The following is a 21710-nucleotide window of genomic DNA, read 5'->3' on the forward strand; positions in this document are numbered from 1 at the left end:
TTGTTTTCACAGTGGATTTACAGTAACTCTCTGAAACCACCTAATGAAGACTTGCTTGTAGAACCACGATGCTACACAAAGTCTGTAAAAACTTCATAGAAATACAGTCAAGAACAAAAAGGACAGTTATTGTCATTTTCTGATTGTATTAAAATCACCACATAAAATTAGATTGAAGTCAACTGTAAGCAGTTCTGCATGTCTGTTAAATAACTGAGATTTTTTTCTGGCTTCAGGAGCAGTATATGCACTAATTATGTGGTATTTTTCACCCCGATAAAAACAATCCAACATTAAAAGCCTACCTGGAATTATTTCTCATGTTCTAACCATTAATAATTGACCACCACTGCATCAGAGCAACCCATCCGGGAATTTTGTTCCCGTGTCATGATTCCGCCCTTTATTTGGGTAAAAAGAACCACTCCAGTCAGGGGCACAATCATGCTATGTCTTTGCCGATCAATGATCAGAGTCATTACATAGAAATATAAATAAATAAAATAAAGAAATAGGGGTTGAGGAGTTGTTGGTGAACAGCAAAGGTACAGCATGATTGTGTACCTGACTGTCAAAATAATGACTCAGTATCTTCTATCTAAACTTTCTCAAAATTATGATTTAGTATATAGTTTGTAAAGCACAGTTTGAGATACTAAGTCGTTATTTTTAAGAGACTAAGTCATTATTTTGAGAGTTTCGCAGTATAATGAAACTTTTTGATTTTTGACAAATTTGGCATAATTCATAGGATTAGTTGCTAATATTCTCCATTTGTCACTATGCATTTCACTCTGTCTAGAAACGCAAAGAAAGGATTACAACAGTATTCATGAAAATGTATTTGCTCTCTAAATTTCAGATATACGTATAAATGGTGGGCTTTAACAAACCTGGCAACCCAGTTAAGCAGTTTCACTTTCGTTTCTGGTCTTTCCTCCTCAAGTCTGAGGACCCGTTGACTCTTTTGCTTTGTATTCTGCACCCACAAATGCTCCAGATGTTTCAGAAATGCATGTTTTGCATCAGTGATCAGATATTAAGGTTAAGGAGTACCTTGCAGCGCACTCAGGTATCAAACCCTCATTTATAGACACACCCACCAGACAAAAGAAGAGACAGTGACTGAATTATGACAAGTCGTTTATGTAAAAAAAATTAGACAAGTCACAAAGTAGTGACATCACCATACTTAATGTACAATATAGCATCTCAAATAACAAACATTTCATGACAGACAGATATTAATGAACAATATCTACATTCAGAACATGATCCCTCCACAGGGGAATAAGTTAGCACTATACAGTGATCTCTGATTATTCACATGAAGAAACATTTTTAATCTGCAGCTTACAAGAAAATCCACAGAGTCTGACAATGAGGCCAACAGAGACCCCAAAAGACAAAAGCTCATACACAAAGTCTGTGCCGCTGGTGGCAGAACAAGTTTCTAGTGACAGGCTGACAACAGAGAGACAAAAGACAGTGAGAAAAGATGCAAATTAAAAAGTGACTAAATGTATGTGAGCTTTTCGGTTTCTTACAAATAAATAAACACATGAAAAGGAAAAAAGCAAAGATGCGGTGATTAAACAGGAAACATTCATTCAAGCTAAACAAACTGTGCATATTTACCTCTTTCCCTCACTTTTTTATTTACAATAACAGTGGAATTATAAACTCCCAGGTGAATTAGTGCAGATGAGCACAAAAACAACTGTCATTCAAGTATGATCACTGACCTTTTTCCACTTTGAATGTGAACACAAATAGATGCATTAACTGAGATCAGTCCCGCTGGCCCATTCATACATCTATTACATTATAATCACAGGGATCCTCTGTTCTTCATAAAAATATACAGACAAGTGTGTGACTACAGGAAGATCGCTTTACTATACTGTGAAATTACTATCTGTGATGTATTTGTGCACATGTATGACATATACATTTAATGTCTGTTGCATGTGCATGGCCTTAAAAACTGAAAAAATCCAGCTTTCTATGGAAATGTAACAAAATTCTTATGAGTACCAATGATGGCAGCACAGCACACAGATAGCCACATGATGCTAGCATTCGTGCGGGCAGTGTGATGAAGAAGTGAAGTGCTGAGTAGTTCAGGGTTTGATGTCAGAGAAGCTCGTGTAGGTCTCACTGCAGCTGGATGATGTGCTGAGGTTCCCAGAGCCACTGCCTTCTGTTAGAAACACACACACACACACACACACACAAGGATTAATGTCAAATACACAAACCTCAATTTGGGGCATTGTGTAAAATATAAATAAAGACAGAATGCAATGATTGCAAATCCTTAAATCTAATTAACCTTATTGGTTTTTTTTTGCAAATAATCACTCATTCTCTTTTTGATGCCTGCAGAAATTTTAGAAAAGTTGGGACACCAGCATGTTTACCACTGTGATGCAGATGATCACCTTTTCTTTTAACAACACTCAGTAAGCGTTTTGGGAACTGAGGACACTAATTGTTGAAGTTTTGAAACTGAAATTCTTTCACATTCTTGCCTGATATATGACTTTAGGTGCTCAACAGTCCAGGGTCTCTGCTGTTGTATTTTCTGCAACACACATTTTCAGTGGGAGACAGGTCTGGACTGCAGGAAGGACAGTCTAGTACCTGAGAGGTTTACTATGAAGCCATGATGTAGAATGTGTCTGGTCATTGTCTTACTGAAATAAGCGGCGGTAGCTCTGAAAAAGACATTTGTCTGGACGGCAGCATATGTTGCTCCAAATCCTGTATGTACCTTTCAGCATTAGTGACAGCTCTCCATGATGCCACGGGCACTAAACACACCTTCATACCATCACAGCTGCTGGCTTTTGAAGGTAGCACTGGTAACAATCTGGGTATTCCTTTTTCTCTTCAGCCCTGATTTATGAAAACAATTTGAAATGTGGACTTGTCCACAGGGTTTCTGAATGTTGTTGATATATATAGTTCTCTTTGCATGGTATAATCTTAACTGGCATTTGTAGCTGCAGTGACAAACTGTACTGTACTATCCTTTGTACTGTTATGTGAGTTTTTAATGTAGTGGTGCTTCAGGGGTCAAAGGCCCCTTACATGCAGAGATTTCTCTGCATTACTTGAATTTTTTAATGATATTGTAGATTGTAAGTGGTGAAATTTTCGCAACTGTTACTGAGAAATGCTCTTAAACTGCTGAACGATTTGCCCAGTTTTTCACAAAGTGGTGAACCCTGCCCAATCCTTACTTGTGAACGACTGAGCCTTTTGAGGATGTCCCTTTAATACCCAATCATTATACTATCACCTGTTATCAAGTAACATGTTTACCTGTGGAATAGGTGTTTTTTAAGAACCCACAGCTTTTCCAGTCTTTTGTTGCTTCTGTTCCAACTTTTTTGAAACGTCTTACAGGCATCAAATTCAAAATTAGTGTATGTTTTCAAAAAACAACTTTGATCCTTAAATATCCTGTCTTTCTACTGTATTCAGTTGAATACAATTGAAAAGTATTTGTATATCATTGCATTCTTTTTAACTGCGTCTTACACAGTGTACCAACTGTTTTGGAATTAGGATTTGTAGTCCTCTTGCTCAACAACTATCTGTTCACGTGTCACACCCTGTATTTTGGAAAGCTTGGGTAAATACCTGAGCTGGTGAGAGACTGGCAAGACTTGGACTTTCCAATGAGTGCGATGAGATTAGCAGCTGCGATCCAGCCCTCCTTAGAAGTGCTCAGGTTACGGACAAACCTGCATAACCACAAACACACACACACACACACACACACACACACACACACACACACACACACACACACACACACACACAAAATTATATTATAGCAGTGCTGCTACAATATTTTTTTATTCCTCACAGGCAGCAGGATGGTTGTTTTCTCACCACTGTCCGTCATCTCCCTCCTTGACCAGCTGCACCATGTCTCCACTCTTTACAGACAGCTCTTGAGTGCTCTCATAGTCAGCCATCACTGTATATTTGCCGGCACACTGTTCAAAGTTAAGATAAGTCAAGTAATTAAATTAGAAAATACGTCAGATTGATACAAATCAGAAGAAACATCACCTACACTGCACTAATCAATACTTTTTGGGATGCACTATTAGGATTTTTTTCAGCTGATACAGATAACCAATAATTAGCTGCTTCTCAATAATGGATGATTTCACTTTTTTTTTTACGTCAAGAGGAAGTTCATATAACCTGTAGTTTATGCACACCTGAGGGGAAGAAGCCGAGATGCAATGAGCAAAGACAGATGATTGAACATCACTAAACACCAAAAACAAAGATCAGCTTTGACTCTTCAAATGTTCATTTATTTTTTCTGGTAAAGTAAATGGAAAATCTTCACCAATATATTTTATAGAGCATTTAGTCTGAGAATTAAAATTAAACACTTTGACATCATCTGTAAGATCAGATAATATTATAACAGGAATGATACATTATAATATAAGTACTAGTAATACTACCATGTGATGTTGGTTAACCTTGTGTGTCACACAGCAACTCACCAACTTCTTGCCATTGTCATCCTCTGGGTCAGAGTTAAGAGGATCTTCAGCACTGGAATAACCTTCATGCTCCTCTGACGCGTCCAACGACAGTGAGGTCTTGTTCCAGCCTGAGGGGAAGAGGGAGATGTATGTGTTTAGTTCACAGCAACATTCATCTTCATCTGCTGTCGAACATGTGCATGACCTGCAGGGAAGTGTGGTGAAAGAGTGAGAGGAAGAACCACAAAAAGCTCTTTTTAATAGAGAAAGAAAAACAGGTAATCCCAGGAATCCCAGTGTGACACAACCAGTTCTGTTACCAAAAAACTCAAACAGTGGGTTGCACCAACAAGGATTAATTTTTAAATGAGCTTTAACGTTTAAAATAGCCACCTTTTTAAAAATGGATTGAGGAAAATAATCAAGTTCCTTGAAGAAATTTAAGGGACAGACTCATCCCAGGTGAGTTTTATGATGCATTTCATATTTCTTTTACTCCAGCTGATAATTCAATCAACATGATTTTCTAAAGGAGGAGAAATTAGAGCTTCTCTGCAGAGCCATCATGAGTAGGCTTATATGGCTAACTGACTTAATTTAACAAACAAACAATGCAATGTTTTTTTAATTTTTTATCTAGCTAGTAAACAATGAAACTTTTGAAACTTTGTATCTCGCTTAAAAAACAATGTATTGTGTTATTATCTTTTTAGCCAGCTAGTAAACTGCAACATTTTGTTATATTTATAGCTAGCTAGAAAACAATGGAAGCTTTTAAGGTGTTTGGCTTAAGGTTTATTCATTTTAATTTGGTTAAGCAAGCGTCTCCATATGGATTAAACTCTAATTTTGGTTTCCCTCAATAAACCTGGAGCTTTCTAAACTCTGACTGGAACAACAAATATTAAATTAATCTTTGTTTGTGCAACTCTAAGAGTGGGGAAACAGGCATGCACCTCCATATTTTAAACAAACAAAGGAAGAGTGGCAGGCAAAAATTCCTCTATATCAGTATGTATTTCTATGATTTTCATTAGACTTGAAAGGAAGGTGGAGATGTAGGACGGCAAGGCAAAAACTGAGAAAGACTGGGGCTCTATAGCAGTGAAACAGTGGGCCCAACACAGAGTCAGCGTGAGCTGGCTGGTGCCGGTGTACCTCTCCACTTTGTCTGTAAGAGACTAGAGGTGCTGAACCACCTGGCCCTGCTCAGGTGGAGCGGGGGAGGAGGACCTGGATCTGAGGGACAGGAGGCAATAGAAACACAGCTAGTCACTCACCCTGCAGCAACTACAGCCAATCAAACTCAGCATTGTTTTAGAGACCAGGGCCGTGCCTCATGGATGAACAACTAACCAGGCAGGTCGAGTGTTCAGTTATTTTTGAGCAAGCTACCTACCTTTGAAACCGAATGGTGTGGGATCACTCTGGCGTTTTGTCTTGTGATCAGGGCTTGTGGGAGATGCTGCAATAAAGAAAGAATAACAGAGGTCAAAGGTGATTATTGAGGAAAGAAAAAAAAAAACGCAACCAAAACACTGACCAACAAAGGCAACAAATTTTGATGAGAGAAAAGAACAAAGAAGGACAAAATTTTCAGCTCTGACTAAAATGACACAGACGCACGGTAAACTAACAGCTGGATCAGAAAGGCTGAGGAAAGATAAATAAAGCAGAAAACTAAAAAACTAATTCTAATGGGGAATTCTGACATGTCACAGTACGAAAAGCAGGAGTAAATAATCAAGTTAATGATGGTTGAATTTCATTTAGATGCTAGAAACATTGTTAATGTTATTAGGAACAGCTGTGCTTTCCCACAACCACAGACTACAACTGTGTGGTACCTGGTGACGGGAGGATCGTCATGGGTAATGTAAAACTTTGATCATCAGTAGTTGAGGGCTCTGTGGAAGGAAGCATGCAGTATTTGACCTACTGATCAAATGTCTTGAAAATATATTTTTTATTTATTTTGTCTTGCAGAGATGTAAACTTTAGTATTTTTCAACCTGGGCAGTTTTTTCCTATGTTTTTTTGGTCTGTGTAATGTGGGCAGCAGTTTTTGAAACTGTTCCCGTATTGAGGCAGAGCACTGCAGGCAGCAGACTTGAAACTGAACTGCAACGTAATCCTTCCAGGCCACTGTGCATCATCAAAATATGTCCACTAAAAGTGCTTGTCTGATAACATTACAGAAAGAGTCGGAGTAGGATCATTTATGTTTAACCAGAAACAGCCACTATATCGCTCTTTTCAAAGCAACCAGACTCCATTTACAGAAACAGTCCTCTATATTTTTTGGCAGAGTGTCATCTACCATTAACATTTAAAGGTTTGCATGTGTAAAAACATGTGCAAACTTTATATCACCCACAAACAAATGTGCAAACTGATCTACTGACAGTGCACACTGACGATTGCATCTTTCAAATGTGCAAGACAGAACACACTGTCCATTTAGTATGTTTGCCTTAATGAATATGCAATGTTATTATAATTATTATTATTACTATTATCACTATTATTATTAGTAGTAGTAATTAATAAGTTAATTTATTTATTTATTGAAGATAGCGGAAGAAGTTTTATTATAAGCCAATTTGTCTTTTGTTCTTCACCTTATATCTTGAAATCTTCTCTTAATTTCATCTGTTGTTCTTCACTTTTTTTGCTGTAGTTCAACAATGTGTTTATTTGCTTCATATGCTAACACCTGTCAGTTCAAACTCCTCATGGTGGAAACCTATAAAACATGCAAAACCCTCCTTTACATACTGCTGTCTCCACAGTGTTTGCACTTTATTTTTAGTAGATAACCTGCAAAACGCACACCAACCAAACATGCAATATATCAGAATGTACACGCAATTTGACACTCTTTATAATTATTATAGCAAATCTGGCCTAAAGAATAAGATGCGTCTGACTCTGGCACATTGCTATTTAAATGACAGCAGATTTGTCAAGGTGGAGAAGTGAACAGAGATGCCGACCCACTTGCAATGATGCAGGAACTGTAGTTAATCCACTGGTCGGGCCAGCTGGGTCGTAAGAACTAACATTGTGATTAATATGGTTTGCAGGTGGGTGAAAAAGAATTGAGCATCTCCCCATTAAAAAAATGCAGTGTGTGCCTTTATGCACACAGATACAGCAGAATGACTGCTGTGATGTTACTGCGTGCATGGAAACGTAACTTAACATTTACTGAAAGCAGCCTCTCTAATCATTAAAGTAAATCAGTAAAGAAAACATTATGACATCAATACAGCACACAATAAATCTTGTGCTGCTCAAGATAATTTAAAAGATGTTTTAATGATCAGAGAGGCTGCTTTCAGTCATTTTGAATGTTTCCATGTACACAGTCATGTCACTGCAGAAAATATCATTAATATTTCAGCAGCAAAACAAAACAAAAAAAAATAAGAAACTATAAACTTGACAGGAACTGTGTGGAAAATTAATTATTATATCCTGACTGGTCTTTTCAACAATAATAAATAATAAACAAGCAATAACAGCTGCTGTGCATAAATGTGGATATAGCGCTTCTCTTATATGAGCAGACTATTTCATCTGTAACCCCGTCATAAATTGCATGACCTCTGGATTAACTACAGTACACTGAGACACAGAGTCTGGGTGCGTTGTGAACCTGTGAATGTAGATGCACATTTCTGTCTGAATAGTGCGTTCTTTAAGCAGCAGGAAAATACTGCGCCGCTGACGTCAGACCAGGTTTTTGTTGGTCAGTGACGAAACTGCTTTCTGCTGCCTCAAGGCAGTAATGCACCAACAATGGGCCTGACGCCCACGGTAACAAGTACATCTGCTACCTAAACAATGTGGGTGCTGGACAAGAAAATAACAACTGTTGGTCAGAAAATAGCAATGATAGCTGCACTGTGTGCTGCTCAGCACTAGCCTGAATACAGGGCTGTTAGATACAAACAAATGGGAAAATACGGTCCAGGTTGTAAAATGCATAAGTTACCTAAGTTTAACATTTGGGGAATATAGTTATTAGCTTAACCTACTTGCCTAGAGTTAGATGAGAAGACCGATATCACTCTTACATCTGTAGCTACAGTAAAAATGAAGCTACAGCTAGCAGCCGGTTAGCTTAGCTTAGCATAAAGACTAAAAACAGGGGGAGAGAACTAGTCCGGCTATGTCAAAAGTTAGTAAAATGTGCCTAGCAATATCGCTAAAGCTCACTAGCAAACATATTACAGCTGTTTGTTTAATTCGTACAAAAACTAAAATGCATAACTGACAAACTGGTGTTTGACTGAGAGGTGTGAGTATGACTGGTTCTTGGCAGAGAGCAACAAGTCTTGTCATCACCATACAGACATGACAGTGGTATATAACACAACTCTCAGCAACTAATTGGAAATGCACTTATTCATTTCACAAATGCAGAAGATGATGTGCCACGTTGGACACAAAATTGACAGCGGCCTGCAGTTACCTTTCTGAGCTTTGAGGTTACTGAAGCCCTGTAAAGTAAAGCGCTTTTTAGCCACAGCAGCTCTGTCTGAGGTAGGGCTTGTCACAGCCTCGTCTGACCCAGGGGAGAAGCAGGAAGACGGGACAGACAAAAAGAGGGAAGGAAGAGGGTAAGTTAAGAAAGAAAAGAAATAAAGAGGGAAGAAGTTATATAATTCAGAGGAAAAGACAAATTAAGACAGGGGTTTTGGGGTATATACATGCACTACAAATGCTACTGGACAATGCTGGTGTTAAAAAAAATAAAAGTTTTATCTGTCAGATTGGATGTATTGTCATCTCTGTACTCACCTTTTCCTGTTGGCTTTGGTGAGGAAGAGGAGTTGACATCGGGGCTGCAGGGTTCAGCTTTCTTCTCCTCTCCCTTTTTAAAGCTCTTCTGACCAGACTTGAATGGACTGTGGGTGAAAACAAACGGAACAGAAGAAAGCTTCAAAAGATTTCCTGATCATCCGCAGATTAATTTGAAAAAGCCCGTCACAAACCAAACTGTGAGAGAGAATGACTGAGGTGGGGACCACTGACTTACCTGAGACTTACTGTTCCACCAGGCACAGAAGGGAACTGGAAAACTGAGTCTGGCACCCTCTGCTGGCTGGCTTCTGAAAAACAGAGAGGGAGAATGACCACTGGAACCTTCCAATTTTCTTTCGCAATCATTACTGATAAAATATTAGTGTTTACGTTTCTGGTAAAACACATTAGTGTGAATATTAAATTCAGAAATGTGTTTTAGAGTACATCCTGTCTCTGTACCTCTGCAGGCTTCCAGCTGGGTTGTCAGAACCTTCCTGATCTCGTTTACCCAGGTGGTTTTCACTTCAGCTGTTGGTGCCTAAAAGGATTAGACAAATATGAAAAGGCTCAGTGTAAACTATGTAATGCTTATCATTGTTGTCTGGAGGTAGAAATCCATGTGTATGGCAATTGTTCAAATACAGTAATATGTGTTAAAAGAATATGCTCTGTGGTTATTTTGTATTGTCCTCCTTTGTCAACAAATTCCACAACAAAGACGACAAAACAACAACGTATTAGTTCATAAATAAATATATTACTAAATCAACAGTCACAGTTTGCATTTGTTGAGTTTACTTTTTAGCCACAGATTAATAAGCACAAGTAAGAATTTATGGCACAGAGGAAGCAGGTGTTGGCTACAAAGACAATACAAAGACTATTAGTCAGTCAGGCCGTCTCCTAATAGTAGATTTGAATCATTGATCAGACACCCCTCAGTTGACTGAGATTCTTCCAGTTGAGCCTCCTTTTTTTCCTTTTGTCAGTCAGTGTGCACAGGGAGAACATTTCAATGAGGAAATACAAACAAGGGGGTAAACAAGTTTCAGCTCTTTTTTTTTACTGCATAATTGTATGCAGAGCAATGCAACAAAACATCAGGCTTTAAACTTTACAAATCAAGTCTCAAAATCACAACAAACTGTAAAACTAACTGATAAAATCAGATAAGATGGATAGAAAAGTGTGAATGCAGGATGACGCACTGTGAGCCGATGAGCAGATGATGCTGGTTGCCCGTGCTAGTTTTTATCACTGACAGGCTCAGATTGTTATCCTAAATGTCTGACAACATTATAAAAAGTGACAGAGTTTTTCAAAGAGGAAGATAAGTCTTGTTTAACCAGAAACATCTGTTTTATTTCTCTTGCCAAACAGACTCTCTTCGTAAAACATCATCATCGTCAGCTTCAACTCGACACAAACAAAATCAGACTCAACAAAACCGTCTTGGTTTGTCTTTTCACTATTCCAACAATACCCATCTCTGGTTTGGTCAAAATAAATCCTCAGGCTGATAGAGGATTTTAGTGTGGTGCACCAAACTGTAAAATCAGCAGGCTATTATTCTGTGTTAACATACCTGAACAATATAGACCTCTTCTCTGGAGTTGCACCAGATTTCAAACTTTTTGTTGTCACCCTTTGCATTCTCAGTGATACCGACCGCGCTCATCTGTTGAAGAGGACAGTCAGTAAAACATTTTATGAATACAAATAGATCAATAGTGAGACCGTATGAAAGACAAATGCAGCAAAATTCTCAACAATGCAGCAGCAGAGGTGCTCACATTCAGAGAGTGTTTGAAGCTGTATGAGGGAGCTTTCTCGTAGCCCTCTCCGTTCTCCTCCCTCCTCTTGCAGAAGAGCAGGGCCTTCTCATGGAGGAAGAGGTGCCTCTGCATGGGCTTGAAACGGGCCAGATCCTTAACCTTGGCGTGACCTTTCTTGTGCTCTGTCCAGACGCTGAATGACCCCTGCATCAGCAGCTTCCCCAGCTCGCTCAGATTACCCTGAGAAAAGGGAGAGTTAAAGATGCAGTAAGACAGAACTGATCCACCTCATACTGCACATTTTCTAAAATACTGTAGAGAGGCCATAACAGCTCAATTCTGCACCATTCAATGTGTCTGTGTTGTGTGCCAGTGTGTGTATGCAGACCAGTGTGTCTGTATTTTCATGGAAGCAGTTGCTGCAAGTCTGTAAGTCTTCCTCCGAACAAAAAATTAAGACCGTTTATCTCATACACTTGCTTTTGCACAAAACATAATCTGTGTAATTTGTCTCACTTTCAAAGTCCTCACATCCCTTCACTGTTTTTCTTTCATGAATTTCCAAGGGAGTCACAGCCTTCTGGATCTACATATCTCAGTCTGTTTACATGTACACATCAGATAATCTGATAGTTATTTTCTCAATTAATCCATTAATTATTTTATCTATAAAATACTAGTAAATAGTGAAAAATGCCTTGCATAATTTCCCTCCAACTCCATCACCTCTGCAAACTTTACACAGATTTGAATGGAGATGCTGCTGGTAAAAGTCATTACTCATCATTCATTGTTGCTCTCTCTGCTCCACTTTGATCTGTGGTCACGTGACCTTCATTTTATGATTATTCACTCTTTGTTTTGAACTGTTGGTAATGAAATAAAATCTAAAAAAAAAAAAAATCTCAAAGTTCTACTAAAATCTACTAAATATTTTTTCATCCCCGCTTTAAGTAATTCCAGGTTGTTTTAATGTACTATTATGCATCCTGATATTTATTGTCTAATCACAAATTCTGCAGATTTTCTTTCTGAATCACAATTGAAAACTGTAAAAAAAAAATAAATAAATTGGGCCCATTTGGGCCAATACTTAATGTGTAAAAAACCTACTGACGACGTCTGCAGTGAGCCAGCAGATGTGCTCACTGCTCTGTATATATTGTGCATGATTTGATTTTCTACTTTTTCCTACTCCCTATTTTTTAAATTCAAATTCTTGTTCTTTATACACTTTTCAGTGGAAAAACAAGATGGCAGCAATGTCCATGAAAACAGTCTACGACTGAGACCTAGATAAAAACAGAAATGTGGAAAACCCCCTAACATTTTATGGTCGAAACTTATATATACTTATAAACTTCTGTAGTTTGATATGACATATAATTCTGACAAATGTTAGCAATGGTAGCAAGCTGGGATGCTTAGAGGTGTGTGACCTGTTTATACTTTGTGTTTCCTGTCTCCAGTTTTGCATCCCCTCTTCTTTCCCTTCTCTAAAAGAACCAAGACAACCGTGCAAGAAATCCAAAATGTTTTTGCACAAAGCAGTGACTGCTGCGGCTTCTGCACAACATGAAAGTCAGATGCGATAATGAGCAAGTCTCTGTCTTCCATTTCATTTCAGCGACCATTACAAAGCAACTGTTCTCCTGTTTAATGTCTCACCTCGTATCCTGTGATGGCAATGAGGTGCATGGAGTCATTAACAGCCTTGAGGATGCCCAAGATGGAGGTCAGTGCCTCCTGCAGGTCATCAGCTCCCTCACAGGTCTTACTGTATTTCAGCATTTCCTGTTAGTCAGAAACACAATAAACATAAACATTTATAGCAATGACTGAAGAACAGAAATCACACTGGTAAGACAGCTTAATGTTTAAGCTGGTTTGTGACCAGCAAATAGTTCTGTACCTTCAATAGCAGCTGATATTTGGTAATCCTCTGAACAGGCTTCAGCAGATAAGAATCTAATCCCAGTTTATGCTCCAGCTTTTTCTGACATTCCTGATGGAAATAAAAAAAGAAGAGCACTGTGTCAAAACATTATATTAATATTATAATATTATATTAATATTTACTTATAAACTTGAAGGTGCTGACTGTCTGCTCACCTGGAAGAAGGCGCAGTCTGAACACTGCCTCCAAAGGCTCTCAGAACGAGGCTTGTTGTGACAGTACTTCTCATAGATCTGCAGGTCTGTCATCTAGATGGAGGCAGTGAAAAGAATTTGTAGTCAAGAAACCTCTTCATCAGTGCAGACTGATTCATATCAATGCACTGAAAGTCTCATAATTTACTCACCCTCTCTAGAAAACACCTTCCAACCAACTCTGGGCAGTCTGTGTACTGCTCCAGCTCCCTCAGGAACGTCCTGCAAACATCAAAATCATGTTATTGATGAAAGAGTGAAAGATGACGAAGAGTGAGAGAAATGATACGGAAGATAATTTAATAAAATGTTGATCAGCTTGAATGGCTAACCAGAGGTGTACACTGGCTGCCTGATATGGAGTCACAGGAATAACATTAGAAAGAATAAGAAAATCAATGTGGAAATAAAAACAGGAATAAATAAATAAGTACATAAATGTTTTGAAATATACGTGAATAAGGATATAACACTATATCACTGTAAGAAAATGTCTCTATTCTATACCAGACTGTGACAATATCTACTGTGATATTATATGGTTAATTATTTTGTTATTTTTTATTTTATTTTAGAAAAAGAAAACTGTACATACATTATTCAAACACTTATTGCCAAAGTCAATTCATACTATCTTTTTGCACATGTTGAGGTCATATCTGCTTACTTGTATTTTATTTTATTAAAGAAGGAAAGCAAAAGCACATTATGTTTAAAGGAAAAACAAATTTTCTACAAGCACAAAAACTGCTGCACATATCACAGCTGCTAACAAAATAGATCTAAGCATTTTCATCTATTTTCACATGTAGTTGTTTATTTATGTCTGTATATATGTGTTTATTTATATATTTTTTAAAAAATATGTATTGATAGCATATAAATTACTCTGTTTTTCTGTGTATCCTTTCATTTTTCTTTATTCCCATCCATTTCTTTGGCTATTCTGTGAAGGACCAAGCTGTCAATTAAGTGGACTGGGCCAAACCTTTACTCACTTATTATTTTATTTAGTCCTCTTTATATTTCTGTTTTTATGTACTATTTTTTATGGCACTCTAATGACTCCACAGTCTGAGGGGCTGCATGCGGTGAGGGAAAGTCGTGATGAATTTATTGCACCTGTGTAATAAAAACACACAAGGAACTACCAACTATTTAACCATGTAACTAATTTTCTAGCACGAAGGACAGCCTGTATGGGATTGCATCATGACTTCTCCATTGGAGGGGCACCAGTGAGGCCAGCAACATGTAAAGTCACAGTGCACTGATATCATTGATGACAGGCAGAGGGCGCCCATTCACCTCCTGTGGAAGTGGTAGATTTCTGGCATGTTGCCAAACAGAACCTCCTTTTTGTTCTGCAGAGGAGCGGGGATGAGGTGAACCATCGCTGGATTATCCATCTCAGAGGCATATCCCTGTAAACACAGAGAAACAAAAAGAGAGAGATGACTGGTTGTTCTGTAAACTGAACCGTAGATGAACAATGTGTTTGGTTCTCTTGGAGAAACAAAGACAACAACAGGAATCCAGGCACTCTTAAAAATAAGTGGTAAAAATGTGGAAGGAAAATTTCAAAGGCCTTTACTTTAGTAGCTACATCATTTAAAATGCCAATATATTTTGACCACTACTTGTCTTCATCAGGGCTTTCAACAAACAAATATGGCTGTAACTACACCTATACAGTGGCACTATTACATGACCCAGATAAACATAACAGGTGAAACAAATGAAACACAATCATGAAATAACACAGATAAAATAGAAAATAATTTTCATATATTATAAACAGGGCATCCTGCTACCATATGGGTGTGGTTATACCTCTTTTTATTTGTCAAAAGCCCTGACTAAGACTTGAAGTGGTCAGAACATATTGACATTTTATATGATTTAGCCACTAGAATCACTGCAGGTGAGGCTTTTTATATTTTCTTTCCCCCTTGTTAACACTTATTTTTTGGAGTACCTTGATTGTCTTTCTGTTTACACAACAGCAAAACATGAAATTCTGTCAACTAGTCAAAGACAAAAGAATAAATATTTTGCAGAGTGGATTCACACCTGCAATACGCAGAGGAGCTCCTCCACATAGGCTCTCTCAGTTTCCAGCAGCTCGTTCATCACATGCCTGCAGACAGACAGAGAACGGAGAGTGAGACAGAGATCGAATGAAGGATTTGGGGCAGACGCACTCAGAAGAGATAGATGCACAGCTCCATAGATAATGAGATAACTGTTTTCACACAGTCCATCTGCCGTGTAATTTGATTACAGATGAAAGAGCGACGGCTGATCCCTCACCTCCTGAGCACTGCCAGGTTCTCCTCCTCCTCTGACAGAGAGGCATGTCTGCTGTTACTGTCTCCGTTCTGCAACTGGCCGCTTCCCTGGGAAAAAAACCCCAAAAACGTCGGATCACAATGAGCGACAGACAAACTATAGAGAAATATTGGACAAATGACGTGCACATTACTTACTTTTTCAAAGTTGTTCCCAGAGTCTGTCTCTGAGGAGTTTTTCTCCTGCTGAGCTCTGTGTGCTGTGACAGGAGAGGAGGACAAGAGTTAGAATGAATGTGAAAAAGATCATGTTGAGACATTTGAGGCATCACATTCTTCACTGTATATGAATAGGCTGCATTCAATATTTTGATTACCACATTTTAGCATTTTTGGTTAAATCTCAAGAATTGTGATTTTAAATGGATTGTAAATACCCTACAATTACAACATATGAGTGATGAAACAAGTAAGAGTGAATGGCTGTAACTTTCTCTTTGATCATAAATTACCTTGATTTAATCAGTCTAGACCTTAATGACTCTAATTTGGCACCATTTGGCATTTATCGAGTACACCTCTCTTTTCAATGGGGTTTTATTGTGCTGATACTACACAGCTTTGTTGAATACTCAATTATGAATGGTCAATTACAGCAATCTGTGGTTTGTTAATTATTAAGCATGATGGTTCCTCACAGGTTATGCAAATGGTGCCCTGAAGACAGACTAATATGCAGAGAATTTCATGATGAAATAGACAGATTTTTCATTTGTCTTTGATACAACATGTTCAAATTGATATTATCCAGTGTGAAAAATATATGAAATAAGATACAAAGTTCTACATATAGTTACAATGTCACTTCCCACTTGATATAATTTAGCAAGACAACAACACAGCAGAAAAAAAAAGACCAATCTAACTTGCTATTTTTTGTGAAATAACTTACTGAATCATGTTGAATGAGACTTGCTTTGTCATGTTGGAAATTATATTTTGTGCACTTTGCATCCTGCAACTTGTGTGAAAGTTTCACCATATAAAACCAGCGTTTGAGTATTGCAAGATTAAATTTTTGTTCTAGTTTTATTGATACAAACTTTTCACAGGAGTTTAGACTTAGATACTGGCAACGACTGTAATAACATTTTTGTTTGCTTTTTTGTGTTTTCTTTTGAAGCTATAAGACCAAAATCCATCCATGAGTGCACGGTTGGTTGGGTTACATGTAACTGGGATTGCATACAGTGATTTTTAAAAAATAAGTAAGTATAATCAGCCCTGATTGCATTTGAAAAAAAGTGTAATTAGATATCATCATAAGTACAGTAAAGGCCAAAAGTGAGCCATATTATCCATCCACACCATCAAGTGTTAATGAGCTGTGGAAAATGGAGTCTAAATATAGAGTGTGATAATGTATGTTTAAGGGCTATACGTAATGTGAATAATGTTAGAGTCGTGCAAAGAGTGAAGAGCATAAAAGCTTCTACGAGAGTCTGAAGAGGCTTTGCATTGTGTGAAATTAATGATGGATGTGTGGAAGTGTGGAGACTGACCGGGCGAGCTGAGAGGGGATTTGATGAAGGCCTCGGGTCTGGGGGCTACTGGCTGCACTGGTCTGGTCTGCTTGGCTGCAAGCTTCTTCAGGCTGACCCTCCTCTTATCAAACATCTCCTGCATGGACGTCTGCTTCTGGAACACCTTCTCCACTTGGTCCTGATACACAAGAAGTGATCAGAGGGGCGTCAACACCGGACATTTAGTGAAATACCAAATGCTTATTTAAGTAATTTTACTGTCAGAATATTATTTAAAATGAATATAAATGTCTTATGTCTAGTACTTGGGACATTACTGAGAATACTGGCAGCTTTTACATCTGCGTGCAAAATGCTACACATTGATTCTTTGGTAGTTTGTCTCACTCTGAACTGTTGGTTGAGCACTGTTTCATATTCTGTCCAGATGGTACTGAGGTCTGTCAGTTGGTTCTGGCCTGCGTTGTCCAGGTAGCGCTCCAGCTCCTGCAGGGCTAACTCCGCCCCCTCATGCGATTGACACTTGTCTACTGGCTGAGATGCCAGCAGGTATATACCATCATCAACCCATTTAGAAGCCTGAAGAGGACAGCAGAGGAGGTAGAATCAGTGAAAAAAAAAACACAACAAAGAAGGCAAAGACACTGTGTGTGTTCGTGTGTTGTCTTCTTACCCTCTCCAAACAGTGGTGCAGCTCCATGGCTTTGAGCAGGTGGTCCTTCTTGGCCCTCAGGTTGCTGCTCACATTCTCACAGATCGCTCTGAGCTCACTGCATTTGGGCTGAATGGAGTCCTCAGCATAGTGGGAGTTCTGGATCAGTTCATCACCCTCACGGGACAATGACAAGGCTCTGTCCAGCACCTCCTGTAAACCAGAGTGGAGTGACAGTAATTAACTCCACTATCATTTTGTTTGTTTGTTTGTTTGTTTGTTTTTTTTAATAAGTCTTCCTTCAAACTGTTATTCATTTTCACCAAATCCCTCATATATTCTCAAACCTCTTGGTCATTGAATATATTTATCTCATTCTTATGAACGTGACTTCTCATAAATGCCTGCAGGGAAGTTTCTCAAATTTTGCACAAAGATCCACATAGATTAAAGGATTAACTGCTTAGATGTTGGTGATCAAAGGTTAAAGGTCACTGTGACTTCATAAAACAGATTTTTGGACATAAGAATTCATACATTAATTATGACAAAATTTCACACAAATGCCTAACAGAATACTTACAGTGCTGGTGAGTAACTACTTAAAACAATTACAAAATAAAATTAGCTGTAATCCATGACAGTTACTGAGAAAAAAAAGTTATAAAATTACAGTTACCTATCAAAATGTTGGTGATTACAAAGGGATTAAATACAAACATTCTTTTCAGGTTGTCTGGTGGAGATCTGCAGTCCAGTGAGTGTGCTCTGCTAGTTAATACTATTTTCCTGTACTGGTTGTAGCTAAAAACTGCCATAAAAATCTGCCATAACTCTTGAATGCACTGTGCAACTACAACCAAAATGTAGGAAATTATGCACCTGTCAACTCTGAGAAATCCTGCAAAATGTGATGGCATTTTCCCCTTAGATGGCACTAAACGTAGAGACGATACATTTAAACAGTCTTACAGTAGTAAGTAGTTCTGTAACTTTTTGCATATTTTCTCTTTGTGCAAAGGTACATTAACTTTATTCATCACGTACACAGTCATATGAGTACAACATATATATAATGAGTTTTCTGCATTTGATCAGTCTTAAGTATTAGGAGCAGTGGGACCAACTTCCAGTTCAAAGCCGAGGAAACTCATGCAAAAACACAGGGAGATTTATGTATATAACAGTGATTTGTTATCCAGAAACAATCAGAAATAAGAATACAACAAACCCACATTATAAAGATATTATTCATCCTTTCATGCCATGCGTAGACAAAGCCTGAATTGTGAGAGGTTGGGTATTACTTACACAGACTCTCTCCTCATAGGTGGTGAGTTCAGAGAAGATGTGGTCAGCATGGGCTGGGCTGATCCCCACCTCAGAGAAGGTCGCCAGTTTCTCAGACACCTGATCCAACAGAGCCCTCACCTGCGGCAGAAACAACACAGTCGGTTTTCAAGTTTAAAAAGGAAACGAGTGGATTTCACCTGAGCTAACAGCTTACATCCCACAGCAGCTCACCTCTCTGTAGTTGTGCTCAAAGTGGCGCAGTTGGAGACACTGTTCCAGTTTGGTCTGATGCCTCACCCAGAACTCATCGAAAGCCCTCTCCGTCTCGTCCAGCTGAGACAGCAGTCTGTCAGAGACGCAGAAACAGAGATGAGGACGGCAAGAGACGAAGATGGATTGTTCAAAAACAGGCAAGACCAAAGGCAGTGGGGGGAGACATGATTATAAAATGTAGTAGGGATGCTGGCTGAGATATTTGGATATTTTTTCTGTGTGTTTGCGTGTGGGCATGTTATGCAGAGCTAATGATTGTTGACGTGGGAATCAAGTGCCCTCAGTGTTGCTTAAAATAACGTACTGACTGACCTCAAAGACTCTGCTTTGCCAACTATTATTCAAACTTCACTGATGGCAGAGCTGAGATAGCCATGAACAAACACTCTCCACAAAAATAACTTTTTGTCATTATTTCCTACCCCAGCTTTAAATAGTTTAAATATAAAAAAAATAGTGCCAAATTATGTCTCAATAATATAAAAACATATATATGAAAAAACAAAGATATAAAGATATTCAATTTTCAGTTTGGTACATATTCTTAAAAAATGGTTTAAATAATCATCAGTTAACATCATAAATTACATGAATATTTTCTTTCAATTTTCTATTAGAACAATTCACTCGTCTCTTCAGTGTAAATGATGCATGTTTTATATTCAGTGTCTTAATAGTGACACAGTGTCACTACAAGTAGTTTTGGCACCTGAAGATTTAAGTGTCAATATTCACCAAAATAATGTGTTACTTTAACCGTAATAATACTCTTTTGTGATTATTTGATCTTCAAGCACTTTAAAAAACATATTATGCAAACTGCAAATATCCTATTACCTCATTTGGAGATAAAAGTCGCAGCATGTTATTGCACTCCAGCAGTCCTATAGCAATGTGAGGCTGAAGTGCACCTGTACCCCATGTTATGAAGCATTCATGTTTTCTTCCAGGTGAGCTTTAATAGTGGTGCACTTCAACCTCTTGTAGTTGAAATGAGTGTTACAACAACAAAAATAATCCTGGCAAAAAAAAAATAACAGTCAGTTTTTTCTTTTTTCTCTCAGAATCATTCTTCTTTCTTGCTGTAATACTCAGCTATAAGAAGTTTAAGTGCACCCCCATTAAAACACACCTAGAAGAAAACATGACTGCTTTTTTTTGCATTGGCTAAAAATGAAGATTACAATAACAAAGACTATTATCCTGACCCCCAAAAAATCATCTGTCAAAATTCCTTCACCTGTTCAAGTGTTTTTTTTGCAATACTCATCTGTAATACTTCATAAAACTCACCTGAAGCATAATGGTTTAAGTCCTGTGTAGAACATGGGGTAGTCGCGCACTTCAGCCTCTTGTGGTTGAAATGACCATTACAACAACAAACTAGAAAAAAAGACGTTTTCTGTTTTGTTTCTGATCCGTTCTCATAGTTGAAAAAAAGCAACTTATTCTGGCAAAACCTTTTTTTCACCTGTTCTTTTAAGTTGTAAACAAAGGGGAGAAAACCATTTGAAACAGATTTAGAAAATGGATTATCATGGAAAAAAAGACTTGCCTGTCAGGGCATTCATAACCACGTCAATCTATAACGGCCGGAACCACTGTTGAACACTTGAATCATAATCACTTCCATCTGTTTATGTTAATTATGCATTATTCTTCAAGAATTAGAAGAATTAGAACTCTTTTTAGTTGTCATCTTGCAGTTGTGGTGGTTCTAACCTTTGCACTGTAGCCAGGTTCTCCAGTTCATCCTGGTTCATGTTGTGGTCGGGGTCTCTCACAACGGGCTCATTGATGCTCTCCAGCAGCCTGCTGCCCTGACCCAGAGCCACCAGCAGATCCTCCTACAGACATATGATGTGATATCATCCAAATACATAACTAATATATATACTATTATACTATCCACAGTGAAATATTGTATGTGTGTGTTAATGGTGTTACCTTCATTTTGTCTTTCTTGCTGGTGTGTGTGCTCAGCAGGTTGGTTGTGGCCTGGATTTCATTGGGGAGTTCGGTTTCAGCCAGCTCTGTCCCAAATGACTGCAGGGTCTGTGCTGTTTTCTTTACCATCAGTGCAAAGCCTTCAATAGCCTTCAGTGCATACAAGACACAACATGCATGCCCATGATTAGAATTCATTATTTATTGGCTGCACATTTTATTTCTGTTGTGCTCCTCTTGATTTTACTAAACACTTTTAATTCATCCTAAGGTAGTGATCATGTCTTGATGATCTCATCATCATTAATTACCTTTCATGACAGTATGTTGACATATAAGCAAGACAGAGCCCGCTAAGAATAGTTTAAGCATCTAAAAATTAAACATATAATTCTCCTCGTCTCCAATTTTATTTTATTCTTACTTTTATTTCTGTTTTACATGCA

General features: G+C 38.1%; 1 protein-coding gene across 14 annotated transcripts in view; it reads right to left on the minus strand.

The window, feature by feature from the left end:
* Positions 1-1932: 1932 nt before the first annotated feature.
* mcf2lb (mcf.2 cell line derived transforming sequence-like b) overlaps positions 1933-21710 on the minus strand; it is a 60936-nt gene continuing 41158 nt past the window's right edge. For 4 of the 14 annotated variants that reach the window (XM_084724720.1, XM_084724718.1, XM_084724708.1 and 1 more), the window contains exons 7-34: positions 21265-21414; positions 21040-21164; positions 19276-19390; positions 19063-19182; positions 17773-17964; positions 17487-17678; positions 17118-17277; positions 15754-15815; positions 15578-15663; positions 15338-15404; positions 14573-14688; positions 13417-13486; positions 13226-13318; positions 13026-13118; positions 12782-12907; positions 11132-11353; positions 10924-11016; positions 9798-9876; positions 9571-9643; positions 9333-9439; positions 9004-9096; positions 6371-6430; positions 5923-5988; positions 5682-5762; positions 4542-4651; positions 3907-4013; positions 3652-3755; positions 1933-2203 (exon numbers count right to left, since the gene is read on the minus strand). In XM_084724720.1, the coding sequence (XP_084580846.1) occupies positions 2124-2203; positions 3652-3755; positions 3907-4013; positions 4542-4651; positions 5682-5762; positions 5923-5988; positions 6371-6430; positions 9004-9096; positions 9333-9439; positions 9571-9643; positions 9798-9876; positions 10924-11016; positions 11132-11353; positions 12782-12907; positions 13026-13118; positions 13226-13318; positions 13417-13486; positions 14573-14688; positions 15338-15404; positions 15578-15663; positions 15754-15815; positions 17118-17277; positions 17487-17678; positions 17773-17964; positions 19063-19182; positions 19276-19390; positions 21040-21164; positions 21265-21414 (3042 nt within the window). In that variant the 3' untranslated portion in view covers positions 1933-2123. The remainder of the gene's footprint in view (positions 2204-3651; positions 3756-3906; positions 4014-4541; positions 4652-5681; positions 5763-5922; positions 5989-6370; positions 6431-9003; positions 9097-9332; positions 9440-9570; positions 9644-9797; positions 9877-10923; positions 11017-11131; positions 11354-12781; positions 12908-13025; positions 13119-13225; positions 13319-13416; positions 13487-14572; positions 14689-15337; positions 15405-15577; positions 15664-15753; positions 15816-17117; positions 17278-17486; positions 17679-17772; positions 17965-19062; positions 19183-19275; positions 19391-21039; positions 21165-21264; positions 21415-21710) is intronic. The other 10 variants (XM_084724719.1, XM_084724709.1, XM_084724722.1 and 7 more) reach the window with 8 other exon arrangements.

The sequence above is a fragment of the Lutjanus erythropterus genome, chromosome 8, assembly GCF_056507025.1.
Source record: "Lutjanus erythropterus isolate fLutEry1 chromosome 8, fLutEry1.hap2, whole genome shotgun sequence".
Taxonomy (NCBI): domain Eukaryota; kingdom Metazoa; phylum Chordata; class Actinopteri; order Lutjaniformes; family Lutjanidae; genus Lutjanus; species Lutjanus erythropterus.